The following is a 14,976-nucleotide window of genomic DNA, read 5'->3' on the forward strand; positions in this document are numbered from 1 at the left end:
TTTAATAAATATCATTTACATTTTTCAGGGTAGCTAGAGGGGTTTTGGTTTTAATTAGCTGAGTAAGAGAGTCATGAGTTATTATACAGACACAAAAAGAGCTGCTACCATTGCCTCCTTACCCCATGGCTCCTGTGTTAACATAGGGAAAAATAGTACAGGTCCTTGCAGGCAAATATTTTTTGGAAAGAGGGGGAAGGGGAAATTGATTAAGATGTTACAGTGTGTATTGTGCCTGGAGTCCTCAGTAGTTTTTCCTTACCTGAATAATTGCCTAAGCCAGAGGTAGAAAGTCACTTCAACATTTGGGAGGAGCAAAGGGAGTGCCTCCTGCCATCCTCCCCCAAGCAGTGCTTTGCTGGGGGGAAGTCAGAGAGGTGCTTGCACGGAAACACCTCTGGCTGAGAACCACTTCAAATGAATTATGGACTCCCTCCTGCCCCCTCTTGCTGCTGCTTCCTTCTCCTTCCCTTCCTAACCCTTATCCTCCGTACAAAAGTCTCTCAGAATCCCCCTGCTTATGAAACACGGAAGGTCCAGGGGACAGAGGGGCATCCCAGGAAGCTGTCTGAGGAGGACCTTGCTCAGTAGCTCAGCAAATATCTCCAGGAACGTGGCCAGCTTGGGTGATGAGCCAGCCAAGGCATGAGGCTTGCAGTGCTTGGGAGCCCTGCACCAACTTTTTCATGAAAACTTCCCAACAGTTTGGATGCTCACAGGAGCTGGTCCTATTGCAAACAGATTTAACTTCCAATGTCAAAGGAAAACTTAATTTGGTTACAGGCCAAGTGCAAGTGCAAGATGGATGTGTGCATCCTGCTGAAAAATGCTTCAGATACTGAGAGCCTGGAGTGGCTGTGGAGGGGACAAAAGGGACATGGCTGTACTGCTGTCCTCTAGTGCCAGGTCCTGCTCTGCCATGGGGAACGAGGGCTCAGATTTGCCCCCACTTGCTGAGGGGGGGTCTATCCAGAACATCCTGTGCTTTGTGATAAGACAAACATGCTGCTCACAGCTCTACCCAGAGACAACACCAGCAGCCTTCACAGTCAGTGTCCTGCTCGTCACACCCTGTATGTGCCACTTCTCTCTCCCAGGCTATCTTAACTGAAGAGATTAACAGGAGGCTGTACATTATCTTCCCTAGCACAAGCCTGGCCCTTCACAGAGATAACTATTTGTACCTAAAATGCTGAGATCATCCAGAAGCCAACCCTTATGTGGAAGACTGGGACTGTCCTAATAAACATTGTGTGTTGAAAGCAGCACCAACAACAACTTTACTATTTTCCCAGAAGAGGGAATGCTTCTCCTCTGTGCACAAACTAATAGGTTTTGCAGACTACATTGTTCATGAATGCCTGTCTAAACTCACCAGTTTTAGGAACTTCCTCTGACTTCAGCAAGCCATGGTGGATCAACTTCTATTTGCACTTCCCAGAACATACATTTGAATTGAAGATCAGCTAGTTCATTCCTCACTTTTTAGCATTGTTCCAGTTAAACACAAATGACTAAGCCCAGAGCAGCTATCCTATTTCTCACTGAACACAGCTACCCACACTACCCCTGTTTAGCACAAATTCCTGCTGACATCTGAAATTCTCTTCTAACAAAATCCATGCTGAGAATGAATGAAACAGCTTCTCTGGTCTGCAGGTTTTTCCTAGTTCTCCTGTGTTCCTGTTACCATGAATGGAAAGTTTTTCCTTTAGGAAAAAGCTCTAGGAACATGAAAGCTGGGCAGGGCTATAGCTTGATGTTTCCACTTACATTCCCTGAATGCAGTTTTTCTTTAAGTCATTTTATGGGTTGGGGGAGAATATCCTGTGTACCACACCCACTTCTAGCCAGTTTCACACTATTTATACAGTCAGGAACCACAAACCATCTGTGAGAAGTTCAGATCTCAGGCAAGCCAGTAGCCACACTGATTCTGAGCTGGAGGGTTCATATTGCACGGTCCAACTTAGAGCACATTCTGTTTATCTCATGGGGTAATGGCAGTTCAAAAGCTGCAGGTGTGCAAGCAGGTGAACTCAGGTGAGAGCACTGAGCAGAAGAAACAGGCTATGGAGACTTCATGGAAGAGCTCACACTATCTCAAGTACAGAAGCACTTTGGGCTGACTTCCCAGTTCACTTGAAATTGAAGCCATGCCTTTAAAAAAACCCAGCCAAAGAACAGCACCACAAAGATGGTTCTCAGTTGTACTGAGCACTTCTGGTTACTATTGGAAATCTCTTGCTAGCACTTCACAGGTCTTGCACCATGCATTTTCTGATATGGGTGTGGTGGATCTGGCATGATCTATTTGGGCTTGCAATGAGCAGGGGGACAGGCTGCGGGGCAGAGAGAGGACAAGATTCACTCGATGTTAATGAATGTCTGTACCTCCTAGAAGAGCTATGGACTCAAGATGAAAAGCCATGGAATGAAAGGTGCTTTTGCAAAATATCTGTTTTCTCTCCTTCCATTTTGGTAAGGAATCACTGCCAACCTCACACAACAGCCAAGCAAGGATTTTTATGCATTTCTGCAGTGCTTAATCACCTTGCTGATAGTAACCATAATTCCTGTATTGTAGCTAAGAAGAATGACTGTTCTTCTGTCTGGACAATTACAAAACTCTCCAACCACACACAGCTTGACAGACTTGCAAGCCCAGAACACCACAAATCAACAGGTTTCACCCACACCTTTAAACTGGATTTAACCACAGATGAGACCTCAGGGCACTTCTGTCACAGCAGCACTGAAAAGCAGCTCTCAATCACACACCAGTGGATGCTGGAGGGGTAATTGCTGGCCCCAAGGCTGAACAATCTTCCTTGGTGAGGCAGAACTGGCTGCAGCAAATTCCCCCCACTCTGTACATCAGCTCCCTACCTGCAAGATGGGATACGACACAAGCAAATTGCTTAAAGCTCTTGGGGGAAGCCAGGGAGACTTCCAAATTGAAGGCACATTTTCTGTATGAAAAATAAGGAATTTGCCTTCATATCCAAATTATCAATATACTGTAAAAAAAATAAGCACCTATCACCTCTAGATTTTACTCTTGTGAACTTATTTTTTTGATGTGTAGATGTATCACAATGTACCACCTGGATGCCTTTGAAGGAATGAACTCTGTATGGGAGGACAGTGCTGGTGGGAATATTCATAAAGATTAATGCTTGCTTCGCCTCCAAGGGTAAGCTGCCTCTGTTGGTCTTCTTTAGGCCTAATTAAAAGCAGCCAAGTGAGGTTTCTCCCTGCAATGAAGGAGCCACTGGCTGCAGGGGCAGGTTAAGAGAAATGGCTTTCCTAGGCTAACACCAGCCTTTGTGGAAACTTCTCATTGAAAGCGGGAGAATGCAATGATTGCAGTGCACAAAACACAACATCTGGCTGCTATTGAATTTAATTCCATTTTAGTTTAGACTTGTATAAGCTGGCCATGGGAGCAGGGGCAAATCTGCCACTGAATGTCCTGTGTGAAGATGGGGACATCTCTTACAGGTTATTTTGTTACTCAGTGACTGGTGTGAACACCTGAGTCTGTCTTAATGCAAACCACAACTATTTTACATTTATGGACCCCACTGAACCCATTACTGAATGGTAACAAGGCAGTCATTAGATCACCTAGCACTGAGCTCCTTTTTAGCACAAAAAATATGCTATAAGAATCAGGGGGGTTGGCTGTGTTTCCTCCTATGGCTTTTCCCTCCTTCCCCAGGACAAAGGTGGGCTTGGTTCAAGGTGAAAATAATTTGCCTGGTGACATTCTGACAGAGGAAGTTCATTCAGAGGATCTCAGATGCCCTGTGAGGTCTGCAGGGAATGCAGATGTGAAATGTCAAGCCTTCCTGCAGAACCACAGCTCTCCACTGACAAATCAGCTCTGCAGTGGCTTTGGCAGAGAGTTTACCATAACCAGCCACCAGATAGCAGACCCGTACAGGAATTTCCCCATTCACTTCACACCCTGTGCTGGGCTCAAAGCAGCTTATGATACATGGCTGATGGAACAGCAGGAGAGAAATTAGGAATGTCAGCAATGAAACACTCCCTGACAGCACCGACAGGAGCCTCAGCCTCTGAGCTGATGGGGTGACAGCCAGGGAAGCAGTTTCACTCACCATTCCACTGAACACAATTTATTGTTTTTTTATTGAACAGGCTTACCTGAAATGCTGGAAAGGGACAAACTAGATTGATGAGCTATTTCAACTCCTACCCATGCCAGTTTTCTCAGACAGTTTTCTGCTATTCCTCCTTTGCAGAAAACACTGCAGTGCTCCCAGACTGCATCAACCACAGCACAGTGGAGAGGAAGGTGTTTGCCCTTGCTCATCTGGACAAGCTTAGTTCTGCCCTTCTTCAAGTCCTGACTGCCTTTAGGATGTCAGACCTCACCATCTCTAATTTACACACATTTAGTAAGGAGGTGTAAAGGTACAGCCACTCCACCCACTGACATTTGACAATAAGCAGCTCTATGAATTTTATTCACATCTATAATGTTGATGAGCACCAGTATCCTCACCAGGATTCCCACATATATGGTCCCAAGCTCTGAGACTTTCAGTCCTGTCCTGAGATTCTCTGCCTCTTCAAAACAGTTAAAATGAATGGACATACCACACTTCACACACACCATGCACACACACAAAAGCAGGGCTCTGCATTTCAAACCATCAAAGTTTCCAAGAATTCTCCTATTCCTGCCTATTCCAGCATATCTGAAGCTGGGAGGGACATGGGGAAAATTTCTGAAAATCCAGTCCAACTTAGAAAAGAAGGCATTTCACTATCTTTTCTTTTTTTTTTCTTTGCACCTTTTTTTTTGCAGGAATCCATCTCTCTCTTGTCCATCAACCCTCCTTCTTCCACGTGCTACCTGACAGACTGGAGAGCATGAGCTTCATTCCAGTATTTTAACTCTGAGTTCAAATGTGAGAGCAACTCAAAGAGAGGAAAGACACCCTTTGCTACAAGTTAATCCCATCCTCCTTCTCCCCACTCCTCCAGGTACTAAGGGCAAAGCAATCCCGGTTGCCTAGCAAATGCCACCCTGGTAAGAGCTCAGCTTCACTGTGATCCCGTTTCCCCCCTGTAATCAGCCACGTTTTCCACCCAAGCCTTGGAATAAAGAGCTGCTCAGGCTCAGCACAGTCTCTGCCTCCCCTTTGTGTCAGGGGAGGCAGAAGGGCTGATTTTGGGAACAGTCCCTCACACTTCCTTCTCCCCAGCTTTGCTCCAGTAACTTCCCAGTACCAGAGCCACCACCAGCTGGATCATTCTGTTCAGTTTGCTCCCTCCAGGCTCAGATCAGCTCCTCACCTTCAGACCCAAATCTCTTGGCTCCTCTGCAAGGAGAAAGTGACACCAGCCATTATTCTCACAGTTTTATTTGTAAAGGACATAGCATGAAAAGCTGTATTTCAATGTACTTCAAAACCTGAAAAACCCATGTCGGTTTGTGGTGTGTATGTTAAAGTGCTTGATATAACAATACTTTTACTAATGTTGTCTTGAAAATAATCCAGTTCTTATTCCGTTAGTAATAATGTAAAGACAAAATATACTTAATGGAGACATTTAGGGATCATTTTAAGCTATACAGGGCACATTTGTACATTTCAAGTGTAACACACAATATTTCCCCTCACGACGCGCACCTTCATTTGATTGAAAGAAGGAATTTTCTCAAATACGCTGCTGCGCAACTACCCTAAAAACCACATTTCTGAACAATGATAGCTAACTACACAAACCAACTTGGAATAAACATGAGAAGATTCTTCACTAAACAGTACAATTTCATTTATTTCAGAGAATTATAAATACACATTTTGTACATAGTGAGGCATTTGATTCTCTGACTCCCTCAAGTTACCATGCTGGCTGTTAGTACAACTGGACTATGCAAAATCAGACATCTGCACATGGGCATTGGTTAAGAATTTTTTTGTTTTTTTTAAAAAGCAGATACCAGAGAGCTTTGGTCTTTTCCAAGATTCCCTTTCTCAACCAAAGAAGGTGCTTTAACACTGAAGTAAAAACTGTGTTAGCTTAGAAGATTCCTGATAGGTTTCTCACCATTCTAGTAGGTAGAATGATTTCTGTAAACCTCACAGAAAAAAAAAAAAAAAACCCCTCACAGTTTCCAATCAACAAAAGTTGTCCACTAAAAAAAAAAATAAAAAATCATACATGGTAGAATAAAAATTCACAATGAAGAACTGTTTTCCCAAGGTTGTCAGATAACTACTCTAGGCATCCAAGGCATTCAGCTGTGCCCCTTTCAACAAATCTTGGGGTGGTTTATTGCCTACAAGGAAACATAATTTTTATTGTATTATTATTAATATGATGTGAAACCTGACAAAACCACACAAGTCAACACTTGCTAAAAAAGCTGAGGTGAAGTTAAGTGCTAAAGGTTTCTTAACGTAGTCTGAAATGGGGAAAGGCCCTGATTTGAATCTTAAAAATCCTCAGGTTTTGACTTCTTTTAACTTCAGACAGACTTAATGTAGTTATTGCCTTTTTTCTCTGTGTGTGGTTTATTCATTTAAATGAATGACCTTTAGAGGTGCCTACATTTCTCCTTTATCCTGCTTGCACTTAACCCTTGTCATGTCAGATGAATGCTCCAGTCACACGTAGCCTTTAGAGAAGTCTGCAGCAGTGTACTTTGGGAAGCATCCAGCACACAAATGCAGATGATGCTGTGAAGAAATCCAAGGACTAAAGAGGTGGTTATATATATAATAAAAGTCACTTAGACTGGGTTGGGCATGAAAAAATCCTGTATAGCAGTTATTAGACATGAAAGGCCTGAGTTGTCACAGAAATCAAAACATCCTAAGCAGTCATTACCAAATAATGCTGCCACATGGTTTCTGGTGCTAAATGTATAATTTATTGATAGAGTTAAGTACAGGGACTCATTTTCAATTGCTGCTGAAGGGTTGTCATGCATCACCTGCTGACTTTAGGCAGACATGCCTGGCCACACAGAAAATCCTAACACCCCAAATTTCACATTTCTGGAAATGTAAGAGAGATGTCACACAGCTGTGGGCTCTGGCTACTAACTCGAGACACCATTCACAGCCTTTACATTAGTTACTCACACCCACAGCAGTGACGTGGCAGTGCTGCCTGCAGTACTTGGGATGAGTTCAGTCAGTTTGAGGAAGCACAAGCCCAGGAGGAAAGAGTCATTATTGAAAGCTGGAACCCTCATTAAAATGGAAGGGTCCTTGACAGTGTTATTTTATTTCTTTCTTAGAAACAAAATGACTTCTATAAGGTAAAGCTCTCCAATGAAACAAAGTTACACAAAAAGTTTTCTTCTGCTTGGGAGTCTGAGGTGAAACTTCCACACTGAAGTGAGCGCTGTTCTAAGAATCAGGCAGCAGAAGGACTACAGAAAAGTAAATAGATTGACACAAGGCAGATGAGCAAGCAAACCCTAATTTTCATCCTCTTTCCTTCTCCTTATCTCCCATCCCTCTTTCCACCATGTGCACACTATGCCAAGACCTGCCACTGTCCACCACTGCCAAGCCCCTCCTAACGCCACTTGAGAGCACAGTGCAAGACAACACTTACAGTACCAGTCAGGGTCATTTCCCAAGCCTCAGCTGACAGTGAGACATCCAAAGATGACACTGACCTAATGCCCAAGATTGTAGGGAATGAAGGAGTGAAAACAAAAACCTATACTTAAACTAACTTCCAAAAATTAAAACCAGGTGAAGCTGTGTCCTCAGACCTTTCCAACTCCCATCCACAAGGATGGGAAATACACTCTGTATCTGCTGCATGGTACTCACAAGGTGATTTTGATATGATCTCTTATTCAATTTGTATCATACAGTTGCTCCCAGTTCCTGATCAAGAGCTGTATCTCTATATATGCACTGTATTAGTAACACATTAACTGGAAAGAGTGTAGGGAAAGAAGCCTCAAAATATCATGAGAGAATTTTTTTCCCCCCTTTTGCTTAATTCCTTTTATTTTTGTAGCTGGATAATTAAAGAAAACGAAATGTCATCCAAGATCCTGTACTCCCCTAGGAACACTGATTCTGCAGAAAAAAGGAAGACTCATAACCTGTCAGCATTTCAAAGCCAGCTGATACAGTTTGGTAGCACAGCAATAGCAGTGTTAGTGGCTCTACAGCAATGGTTCTTCTCAAGTACAGCAAGAATTTGGTATAAACCAAATTCCTCATCATGGGGGAAAATAAAAAAAAAGGTCATCCACAACACAAACTGGCTGAGGGTGAATCATGAGAACATCCAGACAGGCAAGGGACACACTGAGCGAGCCAAGCAAGCCACTGTTCCCCATCTCGGGCTGCAGCAGCAAGGCTTCAACAGGCGTCTCATCCTCTCAGGCTCTGAGGCTGACAGCAGTCCCTCTCTCCAGTGATAAGCATTCCAACACTTGTTTCCCCTTCTGGAGATCAACAGGAGTGACACAAAAAACCTTACAGAAAAAAAAAAAATGATGACTCGCTCCTTCCAGGAACGGGAAGGCGAGTCTTTGAACAAACAACAAACTAAGAGAGACCATGTACAGTAGGGTAAACCAGCATATGCTTACAGCATTTCCAAGAGTGACACGATCACAATGGCTACACATAAGGGTATTTGCTGTATTAATTTGCAATACCTGAAAAAAGCCCTGCTGAGTTTGCACCTGTATTTACACGTTGATTGGCTTCTTCCTCGCAAACAAGTAGCGGCATCCCTTCCCATCTTGGTCCTTCCCTCCCTCCCCCAAGTCCTTCCCCTGGGTTTAAGCTACTCATAGTCAGAACAAGAACATTCAGTCTAAGAAAAATTTCTTAGAGTAATATAATTTCTTAAAGAAGATAGCATATTTACACACACCTAACACATGAAAATACTCTATTTTTTTTGTACTAAATTTCTGTTTCAAATAAACTACAATACTGCATCTTAGCTCTGTGCAGCTTTAGAGGGCAGTCCCCATCGGGCACAAACTGGGCTTCCCAATCCTGCTTCCACCAGCAGCTTGGTCTTACAGTGGTGCACTACCATGGCATTCAAGTCCTGACAGGTCTCCAATTGCGGTTTGCTTGTTTGGGAAAGGAGTAATGAAGTTCTCAGCAGAGCCATGCTAAACATCCACTCCTTTAATGAGTGATCCTTCTAGGATGATGTTGAAATCTTGCAATGTCTGTAGGACTCGGATAAGGGAGTTGACAGTCATGCGGTCCCGGAGGAGAGCGTTCTCCTCGTACATCCTCGTGATGGGTGGGCACTCCGCCAGCAGCGGGATCCACTGAGACAGAAAGTGGTCCCTAAAAAAGGACAGGACAGGAATTGTTTTAGCACCAAGTACAACAGATCTCACACTGGAATTCCTCTCCAAGAACACAACCCAAAACAAGCAGCCCCTTTTGGGTGAGCGGTGGGTGTTGTTTGCATGAACAAGTTTGCTATACTACTGCAACCCTTGATTTGGTTAGTAAAATACTACCTACTGTAGGAATGAAAACTGAAAGGTATTACCAGAATTGGACATTTGTAAGAATTCAGGAACATTTTCAGATCAGGAATAGGGAAATTAAAACTTGAGGAAAGTCTGACAGACTGTTTGCCAACTGGTTTTCCAAGTATCCAGACAGATGAGACAAAAATGGTACTTACTGCTAGACATACCAACTTCTACCCTCCAAAATACAACCAAGTCCCACCCTCCTGCCCCTCCCCAAGTGCAGGACAGAAAGCACCCTATTAGGAAAGAAAGGTTCATCTAGAATAGTTCTGTCAAAATTCTAACAGGTATCCCATTTTCACAAGAAATTGAATTAGGATTTAGAAATTCACCAGCTCCTGAAAAGGAACTCTGCATTCCCAAAGTCAGTAATTCATCAAAAATAGCATTGCAAGACAGATTTCATACACATAACTGTCAAACTAATAGTTACAAAAAAGCTCAAAACGTTTTTAGCAGTTTAGACACTAGCCATGTGTTATTAGTGCTTCTTTGCTCCAATTTTTGACATAGTACTAAAGCTGACTAAAATAGGCACTGGATAATAGATAGGTGTGAGATGTCTTAAAATGGAAAACTAAAAGTAAGGAAAATGGTGGAAAAACATTCTTCTTGTCTAATACCAGAGGACACACATAATGAAGAGCAGTACAGTACCTTGTCCCCAGGCAAACCAGGATTTGGAATTTGCCATCCTTTCCAATGTTCCTTGGAGCTGTATTGATGGCATTGACATAATGACAGAAGGTTTTGCATGAAGATCTCTGAAGCAAAAGAGCCTCCTCGTTGTCTCCAATCTGATCACTGGTTTCAAAATAAGCAACAGCTTTCTCTGTGGTAGGGAGAACATCAGAAGCCAGTGAGAAGAAGCACCTCACTGTGACACAGAGTCACACAAGGGAATCCTTAAAAAAATAACCTGCTGAGAGCTATGAATTCCTGACTCTGAAGACCATAGGTAGGTGGTCACCTCCACCTTTGCCATGGCACAGCACTGGTCAGTCTGGCTGATGTCTAACACAGGTAACAGCAAGGAGCAGCACCAATGCACCCCTCAATGGTTTCACTGTAAGTGATACTATCACTGATTTTTCACTTTTTCTGGGTAAGCACTTAACCTCAGGCTGAGCATCTCTGCCTGCAAGCCCGTTCTAAATTACCCCTACACAGGCCTACAGGTAAGGATCACCAGTGCAATAATTAGGAGAGTTCTCATAAACCAGGAATCCAAACCTTTCACTCCCTCCTCTTTCCCAGCTCTCCTCCTAACACTGATTGCCCCTCTACCCCAGCCTCCAGCCTCCAGCCTACCTTCTTTCTCTCAGAAAAGCAGCTGTTTGAACTAGGAACTCTCAAGTTTCTGCACAGACTCTCACTTTTTCTTACACAGAGTTTAGCATTTTTCATCTGCCATCAGGTTTCTCATTGACTTTAAGCAACCTGGAGCAGGTGCTTGGCAGGAGAAATGGCACCCTAGCTGATGATAATCCAAGGTTTGTGTGTGAGGAGTCATTTTGCCCTAAACCTTCTCCTCCAAACCATACACCAGCTTACCTATGAAATCCCAGATGAAGACATTCTTATGAAAAATGCGAGCTGATTTGAATCCATGGTGGAAGACCTGCTCCAGTGCTGCAACCAGACCATTTTCTCCACACAACAGAATGGTAAGGCTCCCTCTCTGTGGAAAAGGGAGAGTAGGTAAGTACAACTCACCTTGTTTGAATGCCAGAAACTTCAGATCTAAAGGTAGTACATCTACTGGTAGCTCAGTGCCATTTCTGTTTATAAAAATGTGCAGGCAAGTAATAAGAAGTAGGAATTACCTCTTTCTCTGGCTTGTGGAAGTGTTTCACAATATTGTTCACGGCTTCCCCGATTCCCTCCTGGATCTGCCCCGCATTAGGCTCTGTGAAATGGTGGAGAGCAGACTAGCTGAAGGTTAAATCTTTCCTTGCTTGACATTTCAGCACTCATGTCCTCTAATTTTACAGGAGCCAGACAGATGTGTGAACAGGATCTACACTGTCCCATCTCTGTGCTTTAGCAGAGGACGCCTCGTGTGACCCTCACAGCCCCGTGTCCTGTTGCAGTCAAGTGCAGTTACTCATAAAAGCTAATTTTAGGGATGTGAGGTTGATGTGCCCTAGGGTCCCTGCAGAGATAAGCTCTGCCAGAAGGCAGTTCACAGCAGCCACATCAAGCTCTGAGCTGCCCTCTGAGAGGCCTGTCTTCCCACAGACAGCAAAGTGAGCTGGGAGGCTGAGCAGTATCAGCTACTGCAAATTCTGCTGCCTCCTCCTCCCTCATCTCATATCTCCACGCTCCAAAGAAAGATTATTATCTCTCAGCAGTCAAAAGGGGGCACTGAAAGAGGCAACATGTACATCACAGAGCAAACACCAACCAGGGAAGGCAGGAAAAGCTCATCAGCTTGCAGCTGCTGCTTTGTACCAAGCCTCACTTCAGGATGAACCCCCCTGTTCACAGAAGCTGTTTTTTTCCCCAGCAGTTGGCAGCTGACCCTGGGGAGAAAGGCAAAGACTTACTGGTGTTCCTCCCTGTGAGGGAAGTGATGCTCAGCCGCCGAGTCACAGTGGGGGATTTCTGCTGGGGCGGGGTGCGGCACTGCTTTCCCAGCTCTTCGTCAGACGTGGAGGACACCAGCTCTCCAATGAGGATCCGCTCCAGACTGCCATCATCGACGCCTTTTCCCAGCCACCGCCCACAGGGGAACCTGCAGCGTGCCCAGGACAAGCACAGGTCAGCCCCACACACGCTGCAGCCGCATCTCCAAGCTGGGGGACAGCTGGCACCCAATAAACTCTGCTAACAGGCAGGGAATACTTTGCCCCCAGAAAATTCTCACAAAGCAGAGCTCTGCAGGAGCAGCCCCCGCACCACAACTCTTGGAGGGAAATATGCAAAGCTTGGGTCATGCACATATTTTATGGTCCACATCTTGTTTTCTGACGAGTTATTTTGCACTTGCAACCACAACCAATACACAGCCTTTAACAGCGCTGCAATGATTAACAACCAAATCCCCACAGAATTTCCACCCAGCTGAGGCTGCAATATCTCCTCATTCTCAGACCTCACCCCACATTTTACTGCTGTACCTTTGGATCCCATACACAGCCCTAAAGAAATCCATGCACGCGTCATTTTATCCCATGTTCTCCTACTTTCCCCTGTACACTGTGGCCAACTCTGAGATCTGGAGCTCATCTCTCTGGATTGCAGTTTTCCAAGTTCACATTTTTATAAAAATCGAGTCTGCTTAGCCACGTTTTGTAAAACCAATGGTGAATTAGGATACCATTTTGACACAGAGGTATGTGCTTGAGGTAAGATTAAGAAATCATCAAAGCCTTTTCTTAATATTTCCCCAAGAGTGTAATTTCAGCTCTTGGGGTTTAAAAGAGTTAATCTGTGCACAATTTTACCACACTACTTTAAATCAAGAGATGATTAGATACAAACCTATGAATCACTTCAAAAGTATCCATACTGTCTGTCCTGTCTCAGAAAAATGCAAAGAAAATCCTGCACTCAAATCTCATTTAATATTTATTAGATTATCTGACTTCAACTAGGGCTTCTGAAATGAGACAACCAGGGGTTGGGGAGACCAACCCAACCCTATCAGGGACCCAAATTAGCCCAAATCAGAGCTAAGGAGAAGGTGAATGCCTTCTTTCTTTCTCTAAATTCAACAAGAATTTCAGACAAGGAAAATTACAACTTGTTGCTTACTTGTACGTGTGTCCTGTTATTTCATTCCTGACCATGACACAATCAACCAGCCACTTGGCCAGTAGCCCTGAGTTGTCATGACCAATCTGAACGGTCGTCAGCTTCCCCAAGTTCTGGCACTGAAATGAGTAACAGTTTTTGCTTCATTTAAAAAAGAACAGACAACACACACCCCCACCACATGCATGCATATGGTCTCAAATATAGGCTTTTATTCAGTTTCTTAGCTTTCTTTAATTTATAGAACAAGTATTTTCGACCAAAGACGCAGAGCACATTCAAAAGCAGCATAATTATTTTAAGACAGGAGAGAAGAAATAAAACTGTTAGAAGCTTGTGGAGAGATTACATTCTTTGTTGGGAGCACTCTGAATATTTCTGAGAAGTATTAATTACACATTTCTGAGTAAGGTGATAAAAAGGTGTGCTTTTTCAGAAGAAACAGATCTTCAATACAAATAGCTTTTCAAAAATCCATTTGGCACATACTGACCTTCAGCTGACTCACTCCACACTACGCAGAAGTCCCTAGATCCTTTATTATTTTAAAAGATTGATTTGCTTATTGTCAGGCCCAACAAAAATCACTAACATGAGACTCAGCATCACAAAGACAAAGAAGAAGGAAAACAAAGCACTGTGAATTGCAGTGCAATAAGTAATTGTAGCTGGGCTGGCAACAACATCTGTTAATGTCACCTAAACACTTCCCTTGAAAGACCTGGTTTTCACTGCTTCTGATGCTACCAAACAAGCAGCTTGGGCTGACATTTTCTTTAAGTGGGTGGCTACCCCAAGCTGATATTTTAGGAAAGTTTCAGCCAAAGGAATAATCCAGAACAGCATCAATACGGTCCTTTGAAGCATCTAAATATGTCATTTTGCCTGTTAGAAGCCTGGAGATATTTTCTACAGAACAGTAATATCTGAATGAGATGTGGGCATTTATCTCAAAAATATCCTCTCTTTGTCAAAATCGACCTACATTCAGCAAGAGGCTTTTTTTTTTTGCTATTGTCGTTGAACATCAGTCTGCATATGCTCAGTGGATGCAACCTCAATTTCAGTAGCAGATTTTCCTACAAAATCACTCCTTAATGGATATGGTACAGCCCAGAGCTAGAGGAGCTTGATGGGGCTTTCCCTGCAATTCCCGCTACCAGCTGCTTTGGCATGGCACTGAGCCAACCTGTAATTGTTGGGTGGGAAAGCAGAGGGGAAAGCAAAGAGAAAACCCCAGCAGGCCTAGGGGAGACAGCCCAGTGGGGATGGCAGCTCCCATTGTGCCATGGACAGCACCTGAGGCTGGGATGCTGAAGAGTAATTCCGGACAATGGGCTGAGAAGAAATCTGGGACTGGCCAGAGGTCAAAAGGGTGGTGGTTAGTGGAAGGACAGAATGAAAGAAGGGAAAAGAAACTTGGAAGGGAGATGAGGGGCTGGAAATGAGCACTGAAAATTAGGCAAGGAGGTATGGAAGGGAACAAGACGTGGAAATAGATAGGCAAGGTGAGGAATTCTGGGCTGGACAGGGACAGTGGCAAGGCCTGTGGTTAAAAGTGGTGTGTATTCACAGGAAACCTGCATCTCACACAAGAGGGGCAGGCTATTTTCCTGTACATATTTGAACCTACAGTGATGTTAGAAATCAGGACAGCATCTGAAATGCTGTTAAAAACCCCTTAA

General features: G+C 43.8%; 1 protein-coding gene across 1 annotated transcript in view; it reads right to left on the bottom strand.

Annotated features, from left to right (window-relative positions):
- Nucleotides 1-5,381: 5,381 nt before the first annotated feature.
- Nucleotides 5,382-14,976, bottom strand: part of DENND5B (DENN domain containing 5B) — a 103,978-nt gene continuing 94,383 nt past the window's right edge. The window contains exons 19-24 of the mRNA XM_033514691.1: nucleotides 13,292-13,410; nucleotides 12,082-12,269; nucleotides 11,359-11,441; nucleotides 11,087-11,213; nucleotides 10,190-10,364; nucleotides 5,382-9,335 (exon numbers count right to left, since the gene is read on the bottom strand). Coding sequence (XP_033370582.1) covers nucleotides 9,152-9,335; nucleotides 10,190-10,364; nucleotides 11,087-11,213; nucleotides 11,359-11,441; nucleotides 12,082-12,269; nucleotides 13,292-13,410 — 876 coding nt within the window. The 3' untranslated portion in view covers nucleotides 5,382-9,151. The remainder of the gene's footprint in view (nucleotides 9,336-10,189; nucleotides 10,365-11,086; nucleotides 11,214-11,358; nucleotides 11,442-12,081; nucleotides 12,270-13,291; nucleotides 13,411-14,976) is intronic.

This window comes from Parus major, chromosome 1A (assembly GCF_001522545.3).
Source record: "Parus major isolate Abel chromosome 1A, Parus_major1.1, whole genome shotgun sequence".
NCBI lineage: Eukaryota > Metazoa > Chordata > Aves > Passeriformes > Paridae > Parus > Parus major.